At 42.4% G+C, this 25,769-nt stretch overlaps 1 protein-coding gene across 5 annotated transcripts in view; it reads right to left on the bottom strand.

Moving 5' to 3' along the window:
• Positions 1-7,014: 7,014 nt before the first annotated feature.
• The window catches only part of rfx3 (regulatory factor X, 3 (influences HLA class II expression)), a 348,433-nt gene continuing 329,678 nt past the window's right edge, over positions 7,015-25,769 (bottom strand). For all 5 annotated transcript variants that reach the window (XM_078214298.1, XM_078214299.1, XM_078214297.1 and 2 more), the window contains 2 exons: positions 22,378-22,420; positions 7,015-14,913 (listed from right to left, as the gene is read on the bottom strand). In XM_078214298.1, the coding sequence (XP_078070424.1) occupies positions 14,675-14,913; positions 22,378-22,420 (282 nt within the window). In that variant the 3' untranslated portion in view covers positions 7,015-14,674. The remainder of the gene's footprint in view (positions 14,914-22,377; positions 22,421-25,769) is intronic.

Raw genomic sequence — 25,769 nt, 5'->3', positions numbered from 1 at the left:
TATTCACTTCGGTACCAAAAATAGGAAGGCAGATTATTATTTGATTGGGTGTAAATTGAGAGAAGTGGATACTCAGCGAGACCTTGGAGTCCTCGTGCATCAGTCGCTGAAAGTAAGCGCGCAGATACAGCAGGCAGTAAAGGCGGCCAATGGAATATTGGCCTTCATAGCAAGAGGGTTTGAGTACAGGGATAGGGATATTTTACTGCAATTGCATAGGGCATTGGTAAGGCCACACCTGGAGTATTGTGTACAGTTTTGGTATCCTTATCTGAGGAAGGATGTCCTTGCTATAGAGGGAGTACAGCGAAGATTTACCAGGCTGATTCCTGGGATGGCAGGTCTGTCATGTGAGGAGAGACTTAAGTCAGTTAGGATTATATTCACTGGAGTCTAGAAGAGTGAGGGGAATCTCATAGAAACTTATAAAATTCTAACAGGGTTAGAAAGGGTAGATTCACAAAGAATGTTCACGATGATGGGGAGTACAGAACTAGGGGTTATAGTTTTAGGATACGGGGTAAATCTTTTAGAACTGAGTTGAGGAGAGATTGCTTCATCCAGAGAGTGGTGAGTCTGTGGAATTCACTACTACAGAAAGTAGTTAAGGCCAAAATGTCGTCTGATTTAAAGAATAAATTAGATATAGCTCTTGGGCTAAAGGGATCAAAGGATATGGGAGGAAGGGGGGGGGGGGGGGGGATCAGGATATCAAAATGAATGGTGGACCGGACTCAAAGGGCCAAATGGCATACTCCTCCTTCTAGTTTCTATGTTTCTTTATACCAGTGTGTGTGAGAGAGAGGGAGAGATGAGTGTGTGTAAAAGAGGTGTGTGTGCGCGAGATACGCAAGTATGAGAGATAAATGACTGTATGTAGGATGAGAATGAGTGAGAGAGTTGAGTGTGTGTGTGCATGAGATCAGTGTGCACGAGAGATGAGTGTGTGTGCACAAGATGAGTGTGTGTGCACGAGAGATGAGTGTGCACGAGATGAGTGTGCACGAGAGATGAGTGTGTGTGCATGAGAGATGAGTGTGTGTGCACGAGAGAGGAGTGTGTGTGCACGAGAGAGGAGTGTGTGTGCACGAGAGAGGAGTGTGTGTGCACGAGAGAGGAGTGTGTGTGCACGAGAGATGAGTGTGTGTGCACGAGAGATGAGTGTGTATGCACGAGAGATGAGTGTGTGTGCACGAGAGATGAGTGTGTGTGCACGAGAGATGTGTGTGTGCACGAGAGATGAGTGTGTGCACGAGAGATGAGTGTGCACGAGAGATGAGTGTGCACGAGAGATGAGTGTGCACGAGAGATGAGTGTGCACGAGAGATGAGTGTGCACGAGATGAGTGTGTGCGAGAGATGAGTGTGTGTGCACGAGAGGTGAGTGTGCACGAGAGGTGAGTGTGCACGAGAGATGAGAGTGTGTGCACGAGAGATGAGTGTGCATGAGAGATGAGTGTGTGTGCACGAGAGATGTGTGTGTGCACGAGAGATGAGTGTGTGTGCACGAGATGAGTGTGTGTGCACGAGAGATGAGTGTGTGTGCACGAGAGATGAGTGTGTGTGCACGAGAGATGAGTGTGTGTGCACGAGAGATGAGTGTGTGTGCACGAGAGATGAGTGTGTGTACGAGAGATGGGTGTGTGCGTGTGAGCGATGGGTGTGTGCGTGCGAGCGATAGGTGTGTGCACGCGGGTAATGGGCCTGTGTGTGAGAGAGAGATGAAGGTGTGTGTGAGAAATGAAGGGGGTGTGTGTGTGAGAAATGGTGTGTGTGAGAAACGAAGGTGTGTGAGAAATGAAGGTGTGTGTGTGTGTGTGAGAGAGAGAGATGAGAGTGAGTATGGCTAAGAGAGATGAGTGCGAGTGTGAGCGGAGTGTGAGTGAGTAAGTGTGTGTGCGCAAGAGGTGAGTGTGTGTGAGATGAGAGTGCATATGGGTAAGAGAGATGAGAGTGTGTGAGAGGAAGATGAGAGTGTGAGAGAGACGAGCCTGTGTTTGAGAGTGTGTATTTGAGAGAGATCTGGGTGAGAGATGATCGTGTGTGTGTGTGTGAGATGGTAGTGAATATGGGTAACAGAGATGTGTGAGAGACAGAGATGAGAGTGTATGAGTGATGAGCCTATGTGTGAGAGACATGAGGGTGTGTGAGAGACATGAGGGTGTGTGTGAGATGATTGTGTGTGAAAGAGGTGTGTGTGTGAGAAATACAAAAGTATGAGAGATGAGTGACTGTGTAGGATGAGAATCAGAGAGAGTGAGAAGTGTGTGTGAGATGAGAACGTGTGTTTGTGCATGTCAGCTATGAGCGAATGCATGAGAGATGAGAGTGTGTGTGAGAGAGAGGTGAGTGTGTGTGAGAGAGGGGTGTGTGCGTGTGAGAGACAGGTGAGTGTGTTGGTGAGAGAGGGTGTGTGTGTGTGCATCTGAGAGAGAGGTGAGTGTGTGTATGAGAAAGAGGTGAGTGCGTGTGTGTGAGAGAGGTGACCATGTGTGAGAGGGGTGTGTGCGTGTGAGAGAGAGGTGAGTGAGTGTGTGTGAGAGAGGTGACCGTGTGTGAGAGGGGTGTGTGCGTGTGAGAGAGAGGTGAGTGAGTGTGTGAGAGAGAGGTGACCGTGTGTGAGAGGGGTGTGTGCGTGTGAGAGAGAGGTGAGTGAGTGTGTGAGAGGTGTGCGTGTGCGAGAGGGGTGTGCGTGTGCGAGAGGGGCGTGTGTGAGGTGTGTGTGTGAGGTGAGTATGTGTGAGGTGAGTGTGTGTGTATGAGAGAGGCGAGTGTGTGTGTGAGTGAGGTGAGTGAGTGTGTGTGTGAGAGGTGTGTGCGCAATAGGGGTGGGTGTGTGTGTGAGAGAGTGTGTGTGTGTGTGTGTGCGTGAGGTGTGTGAGTGAGGTGAATGTGTGTGAGAGAGGCGAGTGTGTGAGAAAGAGAGAGGCGAGAGTGTGTGAGAGAGAGAGATGAGAGTGTGTGTGTGTGAGAGAGAGAATGAGGTGAGTGTGAGAGAGAGAGATCAGTGTGTGTCCAATGAGATTCCAGCAGCACTTTTGCCATTTGAACCAAAGGAGCAGCAACATTCCTCTGTTAAAAATGACAAAGGTAAGACCCAAGTACATTTCTTAACAAGATAACTTTTATAGTAAATATATTGATATCATAAATAGAAGACGTCTATAAATTGGGTTTTTGTATGTTTGTACCTATTTTTGTGGGTCTTCAACACAATAGAATATTTCTCTTCAACACAATAGAATATTTCTCCGGGGTTCCTTCAGTACACTTGGTAGGTCAAAATGGTTCCATGGCTGGAAAGGTTTGGGAAACCCTAAATTTACAGGATCCACATATGATTGAGTCTTTTTTGGACACTCTTGGAGACAATTTACGCTAGCCTTCCTCCTTGCAAGCTGCTGTTCTCCTGCTCCCCCCCTTTGCAGTGCAACAAGGAAACCCCAGACTGCACAAAGCCTACCTTTAAATGATTGTAAATCGGGAACCACAACATTCTCATGCACTGCTGACTTTATCATGCAGGGACAAAAGTGGAGAAGATAAAAAGGTATGAAAAGCAGTGGGTGAAGACAAAAAGATTGGAAAGTTTTTTGTGTCAAGGTATCAAGTAATCTTATATAAAAGCAAAATACTGTGGAGATGCTGGAATCTGAAACAAAAACAGAAAATGCTGGAAAAATCTCAGCAGGTCTGACAGCATCTGTGGGGAGGGAAGAGAGCCAATGTTTCGTGTCTAGATAACCCTTCTTCAGAGCTAAGAGCAAAGAGAATCAGCAGATTTATACTTTGAGGATGGGAGGGGGAGCTGGAATGGGACAAAGGGAATGTAAACGAGGATACAGAAGGCTGAGAAGGTGCTCAGAAAGTGTCCATTAAGTGATCTGAATGCGTGAATGGCAGAACAGAGGTACAGATTGTTAAAGGACTACATGAGGAATGTAGCAGTTGCCCTGAAGGGGCACATTCCTGCCACATTCCTCAGGCAGTCCTTTAACAATCTGTACCTCTGTTCTGCCATTCACGCATTCTGATCACTTGATGAACACTTTTAGCATCTTCTCAGCCTTCTGTATTCTCACACAGGTTCCCTTTTTCTCATTGCCCCTCACCCTCCACCCTCATAGTATAAATCTCTGCTGATTCTCTTTGCTCTCAGCTCTGACGTAGGGTCATCTAGACTCGAAACATTGGCTCTATTCTCTCCCGATGTGGAGATGCCGGCGTTGGACTGGGGTAAACACAGTAAAAAGTTTAACAACACCAGGTTAAAGTCCAACAGGTTTATTTGGTAGCAAAAGCCACACAAGCTTTCGAGGCTCTAAGCCCCTTCTTCAGGTGAGTGGGAATTCTGTTCACAAACAGAACTTATAAAGACACAGACTCAATTTACATGAATAATGGTTGGAATGCGAATACTTACAACTAATCCAGTCTTTAAGAAACAAAACAATGGGAGTGGAGAGAGCACCAAGACAGGCTAAAAAGATGTGTATTGTCTCCAGACAAGACAGCCAGTGAAACTCTGCAGGTCCACGCAACTGTGGGAGTTACAAATAGTGTGACATGAACCCAATATCCCGGTTGAGGCCGTCCTTGTGTGAAGGCCTTGTGTGAAGGCCTCCAAGGCGGCCTTCGCGACACACGACGGCGCAGAGTCGCTGAGCAGAAACTGATAGCCAAGTTCCGCACACACAAGGACGGCCTCAACCGGGATATTGGGTTCATGTCACACTATTTGTAACTCCCACAGTTGCGTGGACCTGCAGAGTTTCACTGGCTGTCTTGTCTGGAGACAATACACATCTTTTTAGCCTGTCTTGGTGCTCTCTCCACTCCCATTGTTTTGTTTCTTAAAGACTGGATTAGTTGTAAGTATTCGCATTCCAACCATTATTCATGTAAATTGAGTCTGTGTCTTTATAAGTTCTGTTTGTGAACAGAATTCCCACTCACCTGAAGAAGGGGCTTAGAGCCTCGAAAGCTTGTGTGGCTTTTGCTACCAAATAAACCTGTTGGACTTTAACCTGGTGTTGTTAAACTTTTTACTCTATTCTCTCCCCACAGATGCTGTCAGACCTGCTGAGATTTTCCAGTATTTTCTGCTTTTGAATCGAGTAATCTCACCACTGTCTATGCTCTGAATGCAAATGTTTCTGAGCCACTTCAGATGATTGGAACTGACTTCAAGTGGGTAGAAACATTTGCTTTCTCTTTGCTGACGTCTATTACTATCAAGACCATTGACCGATGTTTTTGTATCAAATCATCAGTGACCTCAGCCTTCAATGCAGTTAGTATGGACTTCATCTGGCATTACACGCACCAACAGCACTTCATGACCTTGCTGGATTATGTACATGGGAAGAGAAGCAAATGACTGGCAGTGCTTCTCAAGCTATTTTCGAAAGTGTGACCCCATTTTAGCTCACCTTCTCAAGGGCAATTAGGAATAGGTACGGGTGCTGGCCTTGTCAGCGACACTCACATCCCAAATATACTACAAAACACCTTGAAAACTAATGTGACCCCAGATGCCATCAAAAACAAAATAGCAATAAAGCAGCGTGGAAACACTCTGCATATAATTATTAAAGTTCATGTATCAACATATATCATATAAATATGAAAGTCTGTTTTCAAAGTACTTTGTAAAAATATTTTATATACTCATAGGTGAAGCTTATCCAGTGAAGATCCTCACACCCTGACCCTCCATACACACTCATTGTAACCAGTCCCTCTCCCCTCACTGCACACGCACATCCCTCTTCCTAAACTCCCTTGCCCACTCACTCACTTGGCAAGAGTCTTACAGCAACAGTCACACTGAGGTCCCACTGACCACTTCATGGCCAGGCTACATGCCGTGGGATAGTGTGAGGCCTGATCCGCTATAAACATGTCCTTGAGTTAATCCCTAAATTTGAACCCACCTTTGCGAAAGTGGAATTTCAGCCTCTGCTGATAAATCATTCCACCCACTATGTGTGGGTTTGACTCATCAGAACTGAAGAGCCAAACAGACTCAAAACATTAATTCTGTTTTCTCTCCAGATGCTGCCATACATGCTCAGTTTTTCCAGATTTCTCTGTTCTTGTTTCAGATTCCGTCAGCAGTATTTTGCATATGTTAATCATAATCACGTTCAGTCTTAACTCAGGCAAGGCATCAGATGATCACTGGTACCCAGAGAACTGTATTTCAGTGCAAGTTCTTGCTTCAAAGAAAAGGCTACGTGGAATAGATTCTAGAAAGAAATTTAGCTTTGGAAACAAACTTAAAGTGGTCTTCATGGTTTGCATATTATTTTTAAACTTTGAGTGTTCTATCATTATTGAATAGATTGTTGTCATGAAATAATACTGATGGTAATTGTACACATGTATACTTCATGGAAGTATCGAGCACCTTAGTGAGTCAAAAAGTATTCAGGTTGTTGGAGATAATAAATGCATAAATATACTTTTAAATGACAAATAGACTTTCACTGTCTCCATAGCCACTTCTTCACACTACTGGTAGTACTGTTGATTACGCGTGGTGCTACAAAATGATTAAAGTACATTTTAGTACTGAGGGCAACTTGTTAACAGGTTCAATTAATAAGTTCATGGTGATTAAGAGGAAGGCATCAAAAGCAAAGTGTAACCAAAACAAAATTTCTCCATAAAGTCAAGATTAAATTGTAAAATTTTGCTATATATAAAAAAGTATGCAAAAATCAGATCTGTCTAAGTCATTGAAAGATAGAGTTGCTCAAACAATTATTATTCTAAGTAGCAAATGGGAATGATTTGAAGCAGCAGGAAGAGCCGAACATCAATAGGTGGCAGGAGGTACCTTCATATTGCATAGAGCAGGAAGGGAAGGTCAGATGTAGTTTCACCTACAAATTGACAGGGACTGGAGATGCTGTGATTTTACTAGTTCTTTGAGTTGCCAGTTTTCAGGAAATTTGAGGCATAAACAGATACAACAAGCAAGATAAAAAAAAAACACTTTCTTAACCAAGAAAAACAATTTTTTATTGATTTTTTACAGACAAGCCACAGCTTATAGAAACACGACAAGAAAAGCTAGCCTGAGTTCAAGTCTGAAATATTAAGAAAAACTTTCTACACAAGTGTCTTCATTTATACTAGTTGCTTGTCTACATGTAAGAACACACTATAAGATTTCATATTCTTGTTTACAAAAAATTCCTGTCATTGTACAGTACACAGTACAAACCTTTCACACGCACACTATTAGTTTGCTTCAACCAATTTATAAAGGTCATGATATATTGAAAGATTTCATAAAACATTTCTCACAAAATCACAGCATGAAATATATATTTACATAATTGAACATTATTCAAAATCAGATCCTCATCATAGGTGTTTAAATAATTAAAACTATATGCAGCTGTCATTCAAAAAAACTGAGAAAAATTACATAATTTCACAATACATTCTCTACAAAAAAATCTGAAAAATCTGAACGTTTACATCATTAATTCACACAATTCAGATGTAGTTAGACCAATTTGAAAAAAAATCCCCCAATATTTTGGGCCTTTTTGTGCTTGTGCATCTGAATACTCCAATTTGCCACTTAGTAAGTGAATTCTAAAATGGCACTGATAAACTCTATCTGAAAGGGGCATATATACTGAATTGCCAACAAGTCCCTCAGTGTTACAGGCTGTGGTTACAGGAGTCTGTCATTTTCATCTAGTTGTTTGAGTGAATTGCAAGCATGACAGTCCATTATTTCTACTATTGTTCCTGGCATAGAATATTGTTACGTAAAATAAATTTCTATACAGAATGCCTGTCCTCAGCAGTTATAAAGCTAAAAATACTGTAACAAGGGGGCAATTCAGGCACATTACAGGTTTCTTTCTTCATAAGTCTTGGGGACAACAGAGTAGAATGTACGTCTCTTAAATTACTCAATTTTAAGAACAAAATATAATGATGTGGAGTCCATGGAAGCACTGAATCAGTTGTTATGCAGCCTGGGTGCATATGTATAATTCAGGCACAAGATCAAGCAGTGTTTTTAAAAGGCACTCACTTTTCTTCTCACGGTCAATTTATTCAAATAACTTGTATATTTGGTATATTGATGCTTTATTTTACATTTTCTGTTTTAGAGTCAATTTGTTCTAGCCTTGGAATTCCCAATTTGTGCTGAGCTGGGAATTAAGTGTTTTCCTGGAAGTCAACATTCCGGTTTTGTATAAGCTTAATTGGGGAAGCAGGGTGGAAGAAAAAAGTGAAATTCTTGGCAAATAATTTCACTGGGATATAGGATGGGATTCTGGTTAAAAAAACAGATCCGACCCACTCCATTTCCACAACTTGCACTCTCTGCAGCCTGATGACAATACAATGCCGGAAAGAGCCCACAGGTCATGAGGTCCTAGGAGGTTGAAATTCCTTGAGGGCCATGAGAAGCAGCAGTGTTTCAGTCAGGTCCCATAAGGAGTCCTTAGGCCTCCCATTCTCCGGCTGCCTCATGATCAAGCTGGAACTATTCCCCTCCAATTCCACCCCACCCTCAACTCCACCACCCCTAGACCAGACTTCCAGAGACTGCTCCCATGCATTCCAAGCAATTGTCTCTTACTACCATATTATTGCTCCTGCCAGATTGACAAGTGGTGAATCTGACTGGAAGGCAGAGAAGGCTCTGGGAACACTCATTTAAATGAGGTCCTGTTGTCAACAATAGCAGTGCCTTCAGATCCCCAAACTCTCAGGGTTCCCTGTCTGCTACTGGACTCACATGCACTGTTACCATTTGACTGCACCTCCCCCCCGCCCCGCCTCCGACCAAGCATCCACCTCATAAAATTCAAGGCCATGGAAATAAATTAGAAAACAAATTCTAAAAATTGGATAGAATGGGCCCTGAGATAGAATATAGTAAACTTAATGGGATGTTAAGGACCACTTATCTTTCCTATTTTAAAGTTGTCAAGGAAAATTGGGCTAAGTGTGTAATGGATGACCAATCCTTTGGTGCCCACTTCATGCCCCTTGCTGCAGTTAAATGTTATATCTTTGGCTACACCTTGAAAATAGGTGTATGGGAGTACTCCTTGTCACTTTATAGAAAGTAATAACTGGGGATATAAAAGTTAAAATCCAAAGCATTATTTCAAGTTGCAATTCAGCAGTGGGGCAAATAGCTATATAAGTAATCTGTAATAGAAAAGTTCAGGACAGAAGCCAGTCTGTGTTTCTTCAGGCAAAGAGTAATTAATATCTGGAATGGTCCATTCAGAAAGGGTAGTGGAGGCAAATAATCTGGAACCATTTGAGAGGCAGCTAGGTGTTGTGTTATCTTTATTGAAATGTTCCTTCTTATAATAGTATTTTGACCATGAATGAGCATACCCTTGCAATATTTCATATTTGGAATGTTAAAACCAACTTATATTACAGTAAAATCAAAACATTTTTGGAACTGCTTTGTGTCTATTTTAATATCGAAACCTGAAACAGATATAGTGTGTAGAAAGTATTTTTTAATTTTAATTTACACACTACATATTCAATGACTAGAAACAAATATAATGAAAAAGTGCCATACATTTTTAAACTGCTTCTGAATCGGAGTGTAATTGCTAGTTGTGGATTCAGAGGAATAAATTGATTTAATTCCATGAGTTCTCACAAGATTTTAGTTGCCATGGTAGCATATGTCAGTCAGCAAAGATATGCAATTACAGCATGAACTACATATCTAGTTTTCATGATTTCTTTTAGCAAAGTTCAGAAAACCTATTTGTTCAATAATGATCAGACTTGGCATTGTATTTTGTAAACAGCAAAGTGATGTTTTTCTTAAATCCAAAGTCTGTATCTGAAAAAACATTTCAATACTTAACATTTGGTCTCCAAATCTTTGATTACAATTTCCAAAGGCAATTCTAATCACAGAAGCTTACTGTACCCATCCAAAAGCAGGAGTGGAATAGCCACTAATGTTGTGCTACATAACAGGAGCAGGAGTGGGCCATTTGGCCCCTCCAGGTGATTCTGTCATTCAATACGATCATGACTGATCTGATTATGGCCTTAACTCCCCTGTCTTGTCTGCCCACATCGCCCCCAGTCTCGATTTTGTCACAGCACAGTGAGAAATGGATTCTCATCTTCCACTGATCCCATTCTCGAAATAGGGGAATCTCACTACAAGTTAGCTGAAGGGTAGAAGTGTTAATGGATGGTATATCAGAGGGGGAGCTAATAAATACCATTTTCACACACCTCCTACAGGCTAGACGAGCACCATCAGCAAAATCTTCAGTTCATGGTCAGCAAAATGTTATGCATGTGACACAGAAAGGAATGAAAATAGGAAAGGAGAAATCTACCCAAAATGTGAAAGTAATGGAGTTCTTATAAATTACAAATTTTTGAAATAAATTGTAATGATTCCCAAATTAGCTGAACTTTACCAATGCCAATCATAACCACTGGATGCTACTTTCATTTGCTTAAATGTAAACAAATTGATAATTAGTAATACCACAACTGGGTCAGCATGTCAAAATGTTATGACTGTTCAGTGCTTCTGTATTCCACATCATACCGTTTGGCAAAAAAATTAAGCACACGAGTAACTTCTACAATAAGGCTTAAATGGATTTGTACTTAGTTTATGTATATATATTTAATAAAGGCTGAAATAATTCACTCTAAGTGGCTCTTTGAAATGTGATGGTGTAAGCAGGAAAAAGTGCGAGAAAATTAAAATGCGGTAACCCAACTGGCACCAAAACAAAACCCACGAACTAGCAGCATATAGAAAGGCATGCAGACTGAGAAGCACTTCTACTGCCAAAACACAGAGCTTTCACTGCATACCTTCACATGTGAGAACAATTCACTGGACTGTTATCCATCAGTACTGAAACTCAATATAAAGGTCATGCTTCAATTCCAGTTTTTATACCAGGTAAAATGCCCATTTCTACCAATGTTCAAGGAGTCTATTGATTAAACAGAGCAGTGTGTGTTCTGTTCTACAGAACTACATTTTATTGTTAACACGGGATCTACAGATGAACCCCATTTCCCCACCAGCCCCTTAACAACCCTCTAAATTGCACATTACAATCCAAATATATCTGCAGCACAACAAACTAAACACTGAAAAAAAGGACAAAGATAAGAAATATATAGAAGGCTTTTCTTAACCATTACAAACACACCAGATACACCATATAAACACATTTTGGTTCAGAACAGTATGAAAATGTTAACATAAAACAGAAATAAGTAATATGAGGTTTGTTTTCTTTTGAAGATCGAAGGGGGCAGAATGTTTATGAAATAAGTGCCCCAAATTGGTTTCAATACCATTAAGACATGAATATGTTGTAAAACAAACCTTTGATGTTTGGTCTTAAAGCACAGAAAACAGAATCAAGGAGAACCCCTCCCCAAGGGGCAGCTGAAACTGCCTAATGACCTTAACTTGGTTGGTGCTAATCAGCATCAAAATGAATGATATTGAAAAGAATGAGTATGTTTGTTTAAACCTAATTCAATTAGTTTGATAAAACAATTTCAAAACAACCAAATAATGTTTTTTGGTTTAGGAACACAGAGACTTTAAACATCTGAAATGTTTCAACTGTTTTTTCTTGCCTGAAGTTTAACATTTAGGCATCTCATTAAAAAATCTGTAATTAAAGATAAAGCCTAAATATCCATTTTCTTCTGGGGAGGGGGGGGATTGTGGGGAGGAATGTTCTTCAGCATTTTTATTTATATTTCAAGAAAGTTTGTAAACACAACTGACTTCAAAGAAACACATTTCAAAATCTACAGTCATGTATTTGCCATCTTATTTAATGGTATGTGCATGTCTTACTATCACAGCACTAAAATTTATCTCATTTGAAAGCAAACAGAAATTATTGTGCATTGCAAGAAGCAGAGTCTCCTTTTGTTTTAAACTTTAAAAATGACTAATCATACAGCGGCTTTCTCCAAAGCCGCAATACAAAGTTTACTCACTCATGGTCTCCATTCCCCACCCCCTCCATAGAAAATTACATATCTTCACAAACTGAGACAGAGATTTGTGAAAATATTTCTAGTATCATATAGGATTGCCTATAATTTGTTTAACTGAAGAATTGAGTATGAGCAAACTACATTTCCATCTCTTCAGGATTGATGTTCACAATATGTAGAGAATATATTGAGTCTCATTAAATTCCAAGCAATTATATGAGAGAAAATGTGCGCAATGCCTTTGTCAATAGATGTTTAGAATTTGTTTTTTCCTATAGAATGTGTGCTAAAAATGAGTTAAGTATTTTGCATTAATTGGTGACTTCTGGATTTCCACAATCTTCAGACACTGGATGCTTCCTGTGTTAAGCATTTGAAAAGTGTCTCAAGTCCTGGTTAATGCATATACCTGCTCATTCCTTCATGGCTTCATAAGACAAATATACTCATTCTTAGTGTAAGAAAAAGACATAGGTTTCTAACTAAGAATCATCACTCGAGCTTCCATTCCATAGCTTCCCCTGTGGGCAGTAGAAAAACAGCAGGCACACCTTGCTGAACTACAAAAATTAACTCTCTCCATAACTGTTTAAGGCACTGTGTAATAGCCGAGGTACAGTAATCCCTGACGTACATTCCTGAAGCGGCATTTAACTGCCTACCAAGTCTGTTCCTACAGAATTGATGAGTATGTGTGAGGTGTGCCAGCTACAGTACTTTTGGTCTCATCATCTTTGACAACCACACAAAACACACAGAAAACTCAATGTAAAGCTGCCAGGACTAAGTGGAGTGCTACATTCCTTGTGTTGTGTAGTCACACTGAGGAGTTGGCTAATACAGTCACTGGAATCAGCTAGGATATCACAGTACTTAAAACAGCAATCGTTAGTTTTAAACAATTCTAATGTATGTTAAGAATTTTCACAAAATCAGATTTCTTTGCTTAATCATGCTTAAAATTTCAGTCCAATTTCTCATTGTTGAAGTCAAATTGTTTGAAATCCAAATCTTATTTCACAGAGAGAACAGACATGATTATTTGTTAACCAATGAAAAGTTCTTGAAGTACTGGCGACAGGTAGTATTGGTCAACCCCTTTTAAAGTCTAATCATAGCAGCCAAAGACGTTACAGCAAAACAGATGGGACAGATAAATTGATTCATAATGAATGATTCCTGTCTGTCCTAACATTATTCACAGGTACAGTGAACTGCAAATGAAACAGTTTCCTTTTGTTGGTCTAGCAAGACCAAATCTAGAAAGTATAATCAATCATAAATGAAACAAATGCAACATATTTTATCACATACTGCAGCCTTGATCATTAACACTTTTTCCCAAAAAACATTTTATTAAACTAATCTAGTTATTAAATATGGCTGCACTACTATGCAAATCAGTAGCATTCAAAACATTGATATTTCAAAGGGAACTCCATTGAACCTTCAGCAAAGGTAGGAAGTTGTTTTAAAGAATTGAATAGATTTTGATTTCTGACAAGTTTTAAATACAGTACAGTTTTAGGAGACCAGTAACAATGAACACTGCCTCCCCTCTCAAGCTTTCAACTTCAACCATAAATCTACATTCCAGAATCTTCAACAGCAGAAGTTAATTTGAAAGAAAAAAAATAGATTCCTCGGTGTGTAACAGTCAAATATTTGTGGTCAAAGCTTAGAGCACATCAATATGCTGAAATAAACTGCTTCATGGCTAGAATCCAAAAGAACAGCCTAGTTTCTTGTTCAGATCAGTGACTGTGACAAAAGGCAGAAAGGAGATTTTCTGCATCCAACTTTTGCAAGGAAACTTTCAATTTTGTGAAAAATTGCGTGCAACAAAAAATCTTCTGGAATAACATGGACAGAAACATTGAGGATTTTAGGTGCTCTGGTCATAAATTAATAGAATGTATTTGTACTAATCTTTGAGGTAACAGCAAAATTACTAGAAATCTGAGGCATTAATGGTGGCGAGGCACAAGAATTGTTACTTAAGCAAACACTTTGGTCAAGAATACTGTTGATGATTACCATGCCACACCTCCAACCCAAAATGTAACCAATACTCATTTATTACAATGTTTGACTTAAGTTATTTCAAAAAATACACATTATGCATGAATGATGGAACCACCTAAATGTGTTATAAGTAGTGATAAGTACAGTTTTATCCTATTGTAACTTATCTAAGTGCATTCAAACAACGTGGCAGAACTATCACTCCTGGATCCTATTGAGACAGGTTCAAACCAAAAATAAAAGATAATATTAGCAGTGGGATAACAGGATATTGTTGGATTCTAGCCCTGACCTTTAGGTACTTCTGCTGTCAAGTGAGCATATCCTGTCCTGAAGTATGTATAAGAATATATTTTCAATCAAAAACTGAACAAAACGAAACAACTTATACTGTTAGAAGTTCATCATAATTACAATTCCCATGACTACAGAGTCCCTTTAGTCAACATGATCAATATGGGACCAAAAATATTCTAAAAACAAAACCTATATACACCCAGTTAGTGTATGAGAGTAACATTCAGCATAGCAGTATGTATCATCTCAATAGCTGAAGCCACAACACAGTCAGACTTCAGGCTTGGAGTAAAGAAAAGAGGGATAATCAATGAATGGTAAATTGTTTAGACTGCTGTGTATGTATTTCCAGCAGTGCTGCAGTGCCTGGCACTCGCCACACTAGTAATGATTTGATCAGCATGGAGAGGAATCAGAGGGTCCTGCTGCATGCTGCTGTTGAGAGATGGTGCAACACAGACACCCTGTAGTGTCTGGTTTAGGTCGATTTTTTCTCTTTTGAACGGTGGTTCCCCAGGATCTTCCAATTCATCATCCATTTCGCTGTCAACTTCACTTCCTTCATCTTCAGAGGGAAAGGAAAAATATAAGGTACTTAGTAAAAATATTTTAACACTGCTGAAGCATGTTATATTGGATAACACAGGTTTGAAGTTTGAGAATGCTTCGTGAACACAGATCTAGAATTGGAAATAGCTCACATGACAGTTTGAATCTCCATCTCTCGGCGGACTCCTTGGCCAGGATTCTCCCAAAAAAAATCTAAGTCCCAACATGCGGGAAAATGGGAGTATTTCCCGCCTGTTTTTTGGGCGCACTTCCCAAAGCAAATCTCCAACACACTGAGCATTGCAGAGTGCCTCAGCGGGATTCACTCTAGTAAGTGGTGGGCGGGGCCTAGCCTGCTCGAGAGGCCGGCAGCATAGTGCTGAGCGGGTCACTGCGCATGCGCTGATCTGTCAGTGCAGAGATTGGCGCATGCACAGTGGCCCCCATTGATGGCCTCCCGATCGATAGCCTCTGATCGTTGGCCAGCACCACAACCCCCCTGATCGCTGGCCTTGCAGACCCCTGTTACCTCCCCGATCGCTGGCCTCCCAGACCTCCCCGGGCCAGCCCCTATATCCCTTCCTGGTCAGCCCCGATCTCACCGTTCCCCACCCAAATGGCCAGCCCAATCACCTCGTCCTTCCCTCTCCCAGTGATCCCATTGCAGAGTGGCACCAGGAAACCCCCCCACAAAAATCACCCCAATAGACCCCGCCCCCTCTGGTTCCACTCTCTGTGGGCAATGCCAAGGTGCCTGGTGGGTACCCCCTTACCCCTGCTCTGCGGGGGAGGACGGCCCTCAATGGCCTCTGTTCCCTCCAGCGGGGTCAGCACGCCTGTTCCAGCCCCTTATAATAAAGGCCAAAGCTGAATTTGCCTTCCTAATTAATTGCTGTAGCTACATGTTAACTTTTCATGTATAAGGACACCCAGATGCCTCTGTACCAAAGTTTTCTGCAATCTGTCTCTCCATTTACATAATATTCTGCTTCTCTATTCTTCCCAGCAAAGTATTCAACCTCACATTTTCCCATATTACATGCCATCTGGCAAACCTTCGCGCACTCATTTACCATCACCAAATTTGGCTACAATACAATTTGACCCTTCATTAAGATAGTAAATTCATAGATTCACAGATCATGAATAGTTGGTGCCTAAGCACAAATCCCTGTGACACTCCATTAGTTAAGTGCCAAGTTGAAAATGACCCATTTATTACAACAGTTACCTGTTCGTTAGCCTACCCTCTATTGATGCTACTATATTACCCCACACCATGAGCTCTTGTGTAGTAATCTTTTATGTGATATTTTTAATGAATGTCTTGGAAATCCAAATGGACTAGATTATTGGTCCCCCCTTTATCCATCTTGCTTGTCACATCCATAAAGAACTCAAATTTGTCAAACACAATTTCCCTTTCACAAAATCATGTTGACACAGGCTGATTGTGTGACAATTTTCTAAATGTCCTGCCACTGCCTCCTTAATAATGGATTCTAATTTTTTCCCAATCACATATGTCGGGCTAACTGCCAATAGTTTTCTGCTTTCTGTCTCCCTCCTTTCTTGAATAAAGGTGTTACATTTGCTGTTTTCCAGTCTGTTGGGGTCTTCTCAGAATCTAGAGAGTTTTGGAAGATTACAACAAAGCATCCACTATCTACCCAACCACATCTTTTAAAAACCTAGGATGCAGGCCATCAGGTCCAAGGGACTTGTGAGCCTTAAATCGAATTAATGTTCCTGGTATTTTTACTCCCGTTATTGTGATTGTTTTAACTTCCCCCCCCTCCATTTTGCCTCTTGAATTTCTTCTATTCTTGGGATGTTTTTCGTGTTTTCAACTGCGGAAATGGATACAAAATACTGTTCAAAGTCTCTGCCATTTTGTTGGTTCCAATTAATTCTCCAGTCTTGTCCATTTAATGACCAATGCTTACCTTGGCTTATCTCTTCCCTTTTATTTACCTGTAGAAGTTTTTACTGTCTGTTTTTATATTTTATGATAGTTTTCTCCCATATTTTAATTTCTTCTCTTTTTTTTTTAGTCATCTGCTGTTGGTTTCTAAAATGTACCCTCTTGTTTGGCCTACCATTGATCTTCGCAGCATTCTATGCCTTTTCTTTCAATTTGGTGCTGACCTTGGTTTCCTTAGTTAACCACATATGGTGCATCCTTTTCATAAGAGTCTTCTTTTTCAATGGTTTATATTGTTTGGAAAACAGTGTTCATTTTAAGTTATCTATATTTGTATTGTTAAATATTAGAATCATTGGTAGAGTGTTGAATGAATATTTTACAGCTGTCTTCACTCAAGAGAATGAGGATGAAGGTATGGAATTCAGGGAGACTGTGAGGTTCTTGAGCAAATAGACAGTGAAGGACAAGGTATTAATCTCCAGGTCCAGATGAATTGTGCCCTAAGCTGCAGAGGGAGGCATGGGAGGAGATTGCAGGGGCTCTGACCCAAATTTTCAATTCCTCTCTGGCCACGCAGATGGTACAGTAAGAAGTCTCACATCTCACAACACCAGGTTAAAGTCCAACAGGTTTATTTGGCAGCACTATCTTTCGGAGCCCCAAGCCCCTTCTTCAGGTCTTCACTCACCTGAAGAAGGGGCTTGGGGCTCAGAAAGCTAGTGCTGCCAAATAAACCTGTTGGACTTTAACCTGGTGTTGTGAGACTTCTTACTGTGCCCACCCCAGTCCAACGCTGGCATCTCCACATCACGCAGATGGTGCCAGAGGACTGGAGAACAGCTAATGTGGTTCCGCTTTTTAAGAAGGGTTGTAGAGATAAACCAAGGAACTACAGACCAGTGAGTCTCTCATCAGTGTCAGGTAAACTATTGGAGAAACTTCTGAAGGAGAGCATCTATCTTCACTTGGAGAAGCAAAGCTTGATCAGGGATAGTCAGCATGGCTTCACCAGAGGGAGGTCATGCCTAACAAATTTAATTGAATTTTTTGAGGTGGTGATCAGATTTGTAGATGAGGGTAGTGCAATTGATGTAGTTTATATGGATTTCAGCAAAGCCTTTGACAAGGTCCCACATGGGAGACTTGGAAAGAAGGTAACTGCACATGGGACAGGGTAATTTGATAATATGGATTCAAAATTGGCTCAGTTGTTGGAGACAGAGGGTGATGATAGAAGGCTGCTTTAGTGACTGGAAGCCAGTGTCCAGTGGTGTACCACAGGGATCTGTCTTGGGTCCCTTATTCTTCATCGTTTATATAAACTACATGAATAAATTTGTGGATGACAAAAAGATTGGCCGGGTGGTTAACTGTGAGGTTAAGTGTCTTGGGCTACAAGGAGACGTAGATGGAATGGTCAAATGGGCAGATGGAATTTAACCCTGAAAACAGTGAGGTGATATACACTTTGGAAGGAGTAATTTAACAAGAAAGTATTCAATGAATGGTAGGACACTAGGAAGTTCTGTGGAACAAAGGAACCTTGGCGTGTTTGTCCAGAGATCTCTGAAAGCAGAAGGGCATATTAGTAGGGTGGTGAAAAAGGCATATGGGACACTTGCCTTTATCAATCGAGGCATAGATTACAAAAGCAAGGAAGTCATGTTGGAGCTGTATAGAACTTCGGTGAGGCCACAGCATGAGTATTGTGTGCAGTTCTGGTTGCCACATTATAGGAAGGATGTGATTGCACTGGAGGGGATGCAGAGGAGATTCACCCGTATGCTGCCTGGGATGGAACATTTGAGTTATGAAGAGAGGTTGGGTAGGCTTGGGTTGTTTTTGTTGGAGCAGAGAAGACTGAGGGGTGACATCATAGAAATCATAGAAACCCTACAGTACAGAAAGAGGCCATTCGGCCCATCGAGTCTGCACCGACCACAATCCCACCCAGGCCCTATCCCCATATCCCTACATATTTACCCACTAATCCCTCTAACCTACGCATCTCAGGACACTAAGGGCAATTATTAGCATGGCCAATCAACCTAACCCGCACATCTTTGGTCTGTGGGAGGAAGCTGGAGCACCCGGGGAAAACCCACGCAGACACGAGGAGAATGTGCAAACTCCACACAGACAGTGACCCAAGCCGGGAATCGAACTCAGGTCCCTGGAGCTGTGAAGCAGCAGTACTAACCACTGTGCTACTGAGCCACCCTAATTGAGGTGTACAAGATTGAGGGGATGGACAGAGTGGATAGGGAGGAGCTGTTCCCCTTAGTTTAAGAGTCAGTTACGAGGGGACACAGGTTCAAGGTGAGGGGCAGGAGGTTTAGGGGGATGTGAGGAAAAACATTTTTACCCAGAGGATGGTGACGGTCTGGAATGTGCTGCCTCACATCCTTTAAAAAGAACCTGGATGAGCACTTGGCACGTCATAACATTAAAGGCTACGGGCCAAGTGCTGGTAAATGGGATTAGGTTGGAGTGCAGGTGTTTCTCATGTGCCAGTGCAGACATGATGGGCCAAAGGGCCTCTTCTGTACTGTATGATTCTATGATTGGCAGTCCTGTGACTGTTTTCTAAAAAACATAAAAGTTATGTTTTCTAAAAAACATAAAAGTCTTCCTGTCCAGTTATAACATCAACTGGGATCATAACTATGGAGGCGATTCTTCCAAAAAAATTCTAAGTGTTGAATAATTCACGCCCACCCCTTTGGCCCTGCCCCCGTCCCTTTGGCATTGCCCCATGCCTGGTGGGCAGTGCCAAGGTGTCCCCTGGGCATGGGTACTTTGCCCCTTGGGCAGTGCAACGGGGCACAGGCTGGCAGTGCCAGGGTGCCCATTCCCAGGGGGCACTGCCGCCTGACCACCCGAGAGGCCACAATTGTCCCCCCCTCACTCCAGCGGGATCATCCCGATAGTTCCCCGAAAGTGAAAGGCTAATGTCATCCCCGCTGGACTGAAACACTCTGGCGGGGTGGGAGAGGCTAGCGGGCCCGGGGAATTCAGTCCCGAACCTGCTAATCACATTTGAATTAGATTAAAATAACTTACCTGTCTTCCCGCTGACTTCCAGTGTGGATCTCACGGCGCCAGAAATCCAGGGCTGGGAGATGTACGCACGGCGGGAACACATGTGCGAATCCCGTGCATGCCCAGACACGAGATTCTCCCACCCCACCGCGCTAGAAAACTAGCGCAGCAGGATGGGAGAATTTTTTGTTTAGTGTTTTGAAATGTCTGTCACCACTTCTCTACCATCTTACATTTTAACCTATTTTCCCTAAACTACTTTAGCAAACTCAGCCTTCGTACCCTCGTAACCATCCTCATTTAAATTTAAGACACTACTTTTGGATCCAAACTTCTCATTCTTAAACCAAACATGAAATTCTGTCACTTTGTGATCACTCTTTCCTGGAGGAGGTTTTTACTATGAGGTCCTTGGTATGTTCCAGAATATCTTGTTCTAAGAAGTGTTCTGTACATACTCTATGAACTCAAACTCCAGGCTGCTTTTGCCAATTTGATTTGTCCAATTGATTTGAAGATTAAAGTCATCCATGGTTAGTGTGGTACCTTTCTTGCAAGCCCCATTACTTCTTGATATATATTCTCTCCCAGTGTGTGGCCAGCTTTCGGGAGTGTAGAAACTACTCCTTCTTTCCTTTGCTGTTTTGTATTTCCATCCAAGTTGATTTTACATCTTCATCCTCTGAAGCAAGATCATTTCTCATGACTGTACTGAGTTCATCATTAATTAATAGCTACCCTACCTCCTTTTCTTCCTGTCCTTCCAAAATACCTCTTTTTCTTCCTGTCCTTCCAAAATTCTAAATACCCTGGAATATTCAAGTCCCAGCCTTGATCACCTTGTGACCATGTCTCTGTAATGGCTACATCATACTCATTTATTTCTATTTATGCTATCAATTCATCCATCTTGTTGTAAATGCTGCATGTATTCAAAAAAAGAGCTTTCAATTCTGTCTTTTTACCATCTTTCTCTACTCTGACCTTATTTGCTGGTGCACTGTTATGCTTGCACGCTCTGTTCCTTCATATCATACTCTGGTTATCAGTACCCTGTACTATTGCCCTGCCCTTTCTCTTTTAACTTTCCAAATCTCCACTTACGTGAGCCCCTTCTCTGCCACCCCCTCACCACTACTTCGTTTAAAGTGCTCTCTACATCCCTAGTTATACAATTCACCAAGGCACTGGTTCCATTGGGGTTCAGATGAAGGTTTTCCCAACAGTACAGCTCCCCGCTTTCCCCATCCGGTCTCAGTACGGAATGAATCGAAGAATAGAAAAACAGCTGTTCTACTTTGAGCAGTGAAGGTTAAGGGACATTTGACAGAGGTGCTCAAAATCATGAAGGGTTTTGGCATAGATTTAAGGTAAATGGCAAAAAAACCCAAAGTGTCAAGAGGATTTTTTGAAACACATTTTACCGCCCTGCCCACCACTGGAATCAGAGCGGGCAAGGGGCGGACTATGAGAAGATCTGTTGACGTTGGGCGAGATTTTACATTTTCGGGACGAGTGAGGCCGTAAAATGCCACCCAATGTGTTGTTGTGATCTGGAATGCACTGTCTTAAAAGGTGGTAGAAGCAGATTCAATAATAACTTTTAAAGATAAATTGGGTAAGTGGAAAAATGTTGAGGGCTATTGGGAAGGAACTAATTGGAGAACTCTTTCAAAGAGCTGGCACAAGCACGAGAGACCAAATGGCCTCCTTCTGTGCTGCATTCTATGATTATAATCAGCTTCTAGTTTATTCACACCATAACCAGTGACACAATAAAATACAAATGCCACATTCCTGAATATCTTTGAAAATGCATCAATAATAGAATTAAATAAACAATTAACAATCGAGAACGTTAAGTGATGGACATCACTGATACTGCTGAGCTGATGTACGTAACAGGGTATTTAAATCAGCTCTGACAATAATGTCAAAGAAACCAGTGATATTCATAAGATCAAGGCCTAAATTCTCTGGCTGTTCATGCCAGCTGGATCTTCTGGTCTCACCGACGGCGCACCTCTGCCACAGGTTTTCTGGCGGCAAGGGGTACAATCGATGGGAAATCCCAAGGACAGCGGCAGGACCAGAAGATCCTGCCACCAGCAAACGGCACGCCGCCTCCCGCCGTGAGAAACACGCTGCAGGGAGGCCAGAGAGTCTCCGCTAAATACACAGTTCATAAACATCTACTTTGGTTATCTTGCATACAAAAATAATTCTTACAAATTGTTTGTGTGAGTGACACTTGTGAGTAATGAACATTTCATGCTTGTTAAAGAACAACTGTAAATCATAGTTATTAGTCTATTATCATATTTCTAATACATTTATGCTGTTTGGTGCATATCAATCATATAAATGATGCAGTCATTCTCATCCTGAAAGTTTGTAAAACATACCAATGGTAACAATTGTGGAGTAGTGACATTTCAAAAAGACATAGTGGTGACTTTACTGGTGCAATACATTACTAACTTGAGTAATATTTGTACATCACCTACTTACCTTTATCCATATTTACTGGAGACATACCACTGAGATCAGTAAACTGAAATACAAACAAGTTATATTTATGAATCTCAAATCTCAGTACAGATGTTAGAAAAACATAAACAAGTCTGATTCATTCATGGAATGTAGGCATCACTGGCAAGGCCAGAATTAATTGCTCAACCCCAATTACCTTCAAGGAGGAAGTGCTGAGACACCTTCTTGAAACGCAAAGCTCAAGTGTAGTAAGTTTAACCACAGTGCTGTCAGGGCAGGAGTTGTTGAATTTTGATTCAGTGACAATGAAGGAACAGTGTTATAATTCCAAGTCAGGATGGTGTGTGACAAAGAACAAAGAACAAAGAACAGTACAGCACAGGAAACAGGCCCTTCGGCCCTCCAAGTCTGTGCCGCTCCTTGGTCCAACTAGACCAATCGTTTGTATCCCTCCATTCCCAGGCTGCTCATGTGACTATCCAGGTAAGTCTTAAACGATGTCAGCGTGCCTGCCTCCACCACCCTACTTGGCAGCGCATTCCAGGCCCCCACCACCCTCTGTGTAAAAAACGTCCCTCTGATGTCTGAGTTATACTTCGCCCCTCTCAGCTTGAGCCCATGACCCCTCGTGATCGTCACCTCCGACCTGGGAAAAAGCTTCCCACCGTTCACCCTATCTATACCCTTCATAATCTTGTATACCTCTATTAGATCTCCCCTCATTCTCCGTCTTTCCAAGGAGAACAACCCCAGTCTACCCAATCTCTCCTCATAGCTAAGACCCTCCATACCAGGCAACATCCTGGTAAACCTTCTCTGCACTCTCTCCAATGCCTCCACGTCCTTCTGGTAGTGCGGCGACCAGAACTGGACGCAGTACTCCAAATGTGGCCTAACCAGCGTTCTATACAGCTGCATCATCAGACTCCAGCTTTTATACTCTATACCCCGTCCTATAAAGGCAAGCATACCATATGCCTTCTTCACCACCTTCTCCACCTGTGTTGCCACCTTCAAGGATTTGTGGACTTGCACACCTAGGTCCCTCTGTGTTTCTATACTCCTGATGACTCTGCCATTTATTGTATAACTCCTCCCTACATTATTTCTTCCAAAATGCATCACTTCGCATTTATCCGGATTAAATTCCATCTGCCACCTCTCTGCCCAATTTTCCAGCCTATCTATATCCTGCTGTATTGCCCGACAATGCTCTTCGCTATCCGCAATTCCAGCCATCTTCGTGTCATCCGCAAACTTGCTGATTACACCAGTTACACCTTCTTCCAAATCATTTATATATATCACAAATAGCAGAGGTCCCAGTACAGAGCCCTGCGGAACACCACTGGTCACAGACCTCCAGCCGGAAAAAGACCCTTCGACCACTACCCTCTGTCTCCTATGGCCAAGCCAGTTCTCCACCCATCTAGCCACTTCTCCTTGTATCCCATGAGCCTTAACCTTCTTAACCAACCTGCCATGTGGGACTTTGTCAAATGCCTTACTGAAATCCATATAGACGACATCCACGGCCCTTCCTTCATCAACCGTTTTTGTCACTTCCTCAAAAAACTCCACCAAATTTGTAAGGCACGACCTTCCCTCCTGGAAGGGAATTTGCAGGAGGTGGTGTTCCCACTTACCTGCCACCCTTTGAAAGCTCCCTACACCCATTGGAGGCACTCTCCCCAAGATAAAACTTCCCCTCTTAGTCTCATATCCCCATTCCCCTCAATGGCGTCTACCAGCCAGGGCCCATCAATACACCAGACTTTAAACTAAAGTCCAGCCTCCATAATCTCCTCTTCTTCGGGGATTATATGTTGTCCGAGCATTAGTCGCTGCTTGAACCAGGCACTGATAGGACTGGCAGCCATTCAGATTGGTCGGCTGTTCTCTAAGACAGGACCTCTTCCACGTATGGGGGTGTAAAACATGCCCTCAGTATATAAAAGCCCCACAAAGCATAAAATAGCTCCCGGGCAGCTGATTTTTTCATGGGCTGAGTCCCGACTGTCATTTTAGTCGATGGAGGACAGGGAACACTGTATCCTGTAAAATCAAGCCCGCTGCTTCTACTGGGTACTGGTGGTGGAGGGATTGAATGTTTAAGCTGGTAGAAGGAGCGCCAATCATGCAAGCTATTTTGTCCTGGATGGTGTTGAGTTTCTTGAATGTTGTTGGAGCTGCACTCATCCAAACAAGATATTGCATCACACTTCTAACCTAAGCCTTAAAGATGCTGGACAGGCTTTGGGGAGGGGAGTTACTTGCCTCAGAATACCCATCTTCAGACCTGCTCCTGTAGCCAGAGCACAGCACAGCATTTATATAGCTTATCCATGTCCAGGTGATCCAGGTTAAAGACAGGGTCTCTGACTTTACTTCACTGCCTCAGTATTGGGGTTATTATTCTAAATATAAATGGTTGACACTTTCTCTGCTGTTCCTCTGCTTGTCTTAATCCCTTCACTGCCTCTTATCTGACATCATGGCCTGGATGTGGTTCAAAATCCTTCTGTTAAACTTTGGCAAGACTGAAACTATCATCATCAGCCCTTCCACAAAAACCTCATAGCTCTGCCATTGACCCTCCTGATCTATCTCAGATTGAGCCTTTCTTTTTTGCAACCCTTAAGTCCTTTATGACTGATCTGAGATGCTGACCACATATCAGATTCATCACACTGGGCCCTATTTTACCATTTTGATTCTAAGTGCTGGGTGGACTTGAATCTGGGAGTGTTTCAGATCCGACTTTTAGACTTGTTCTCAGGCGCCCCCATACGCACTCTGCCTGCAAAAATATCAGCAATTCTGAATTGCGCTGCAGAAGCCTGTGGGTGGGGCTTAACATACCCGAAATCCTACAGCTCTGATTGGCGCCTCCACTTGCACATGCGCAGAACAAAAAATGATAGAACGCGGCTCCCCTGCCACATTCCTCCCGGGTCAGATAATGCCTCCTCCTGGCTCCCACAGACATTACCCCACCCCCATAACATTACTGACCTCCTTATTCCTCACAGCCCCCCTGAAACCCAGACCAATCGTGGGCCCCTCTCCCCCTCCCCCTCACTGATCTCAGGCAGAGTGGCAGTGGATCCCCCCCCTTGATCTCAAGCAGAGACCCGTCGGACCCCCCACCCGTCGGACACTCGGCACTTACCTCCTCAGTTTGTGCCGAATCTGGATGGGCAAACACGGTGGTAAATGGGGAAGTGACAGTAAGGTTGGGCGTGCAGCCCATTAAGTCAATTTAAATGCATGCAAATGCATTTAAATGGCTGTCGCGCCCGTTTCGGACGTGGTCCCAATCGCAGCCAGTTTCAGGCCTTTGTAAAAGGGGAACCAGCATGGAGACGGGTGCAGATCGCGCTACTCACCTCACGCCCGACTTTACCAAG

The sequence above is a fragment of the Mustelus asterias genome, chromosome 6, assembly GCF_964213995.1.
Source record: "Mustelus asterias chromosome 6, sMusAst1.hap1.1, whole genome shotgun sequence".
Lineage (NCBI taxonomy): Eukaryota > Metazoa > Chordata > Chondrichthyes > Carcharhiniformes > Triakidae > Mustelus > Mustelus asterias.
This window is presented reverse-complemented; position numbering and strand designations above follow the sequence as displayed.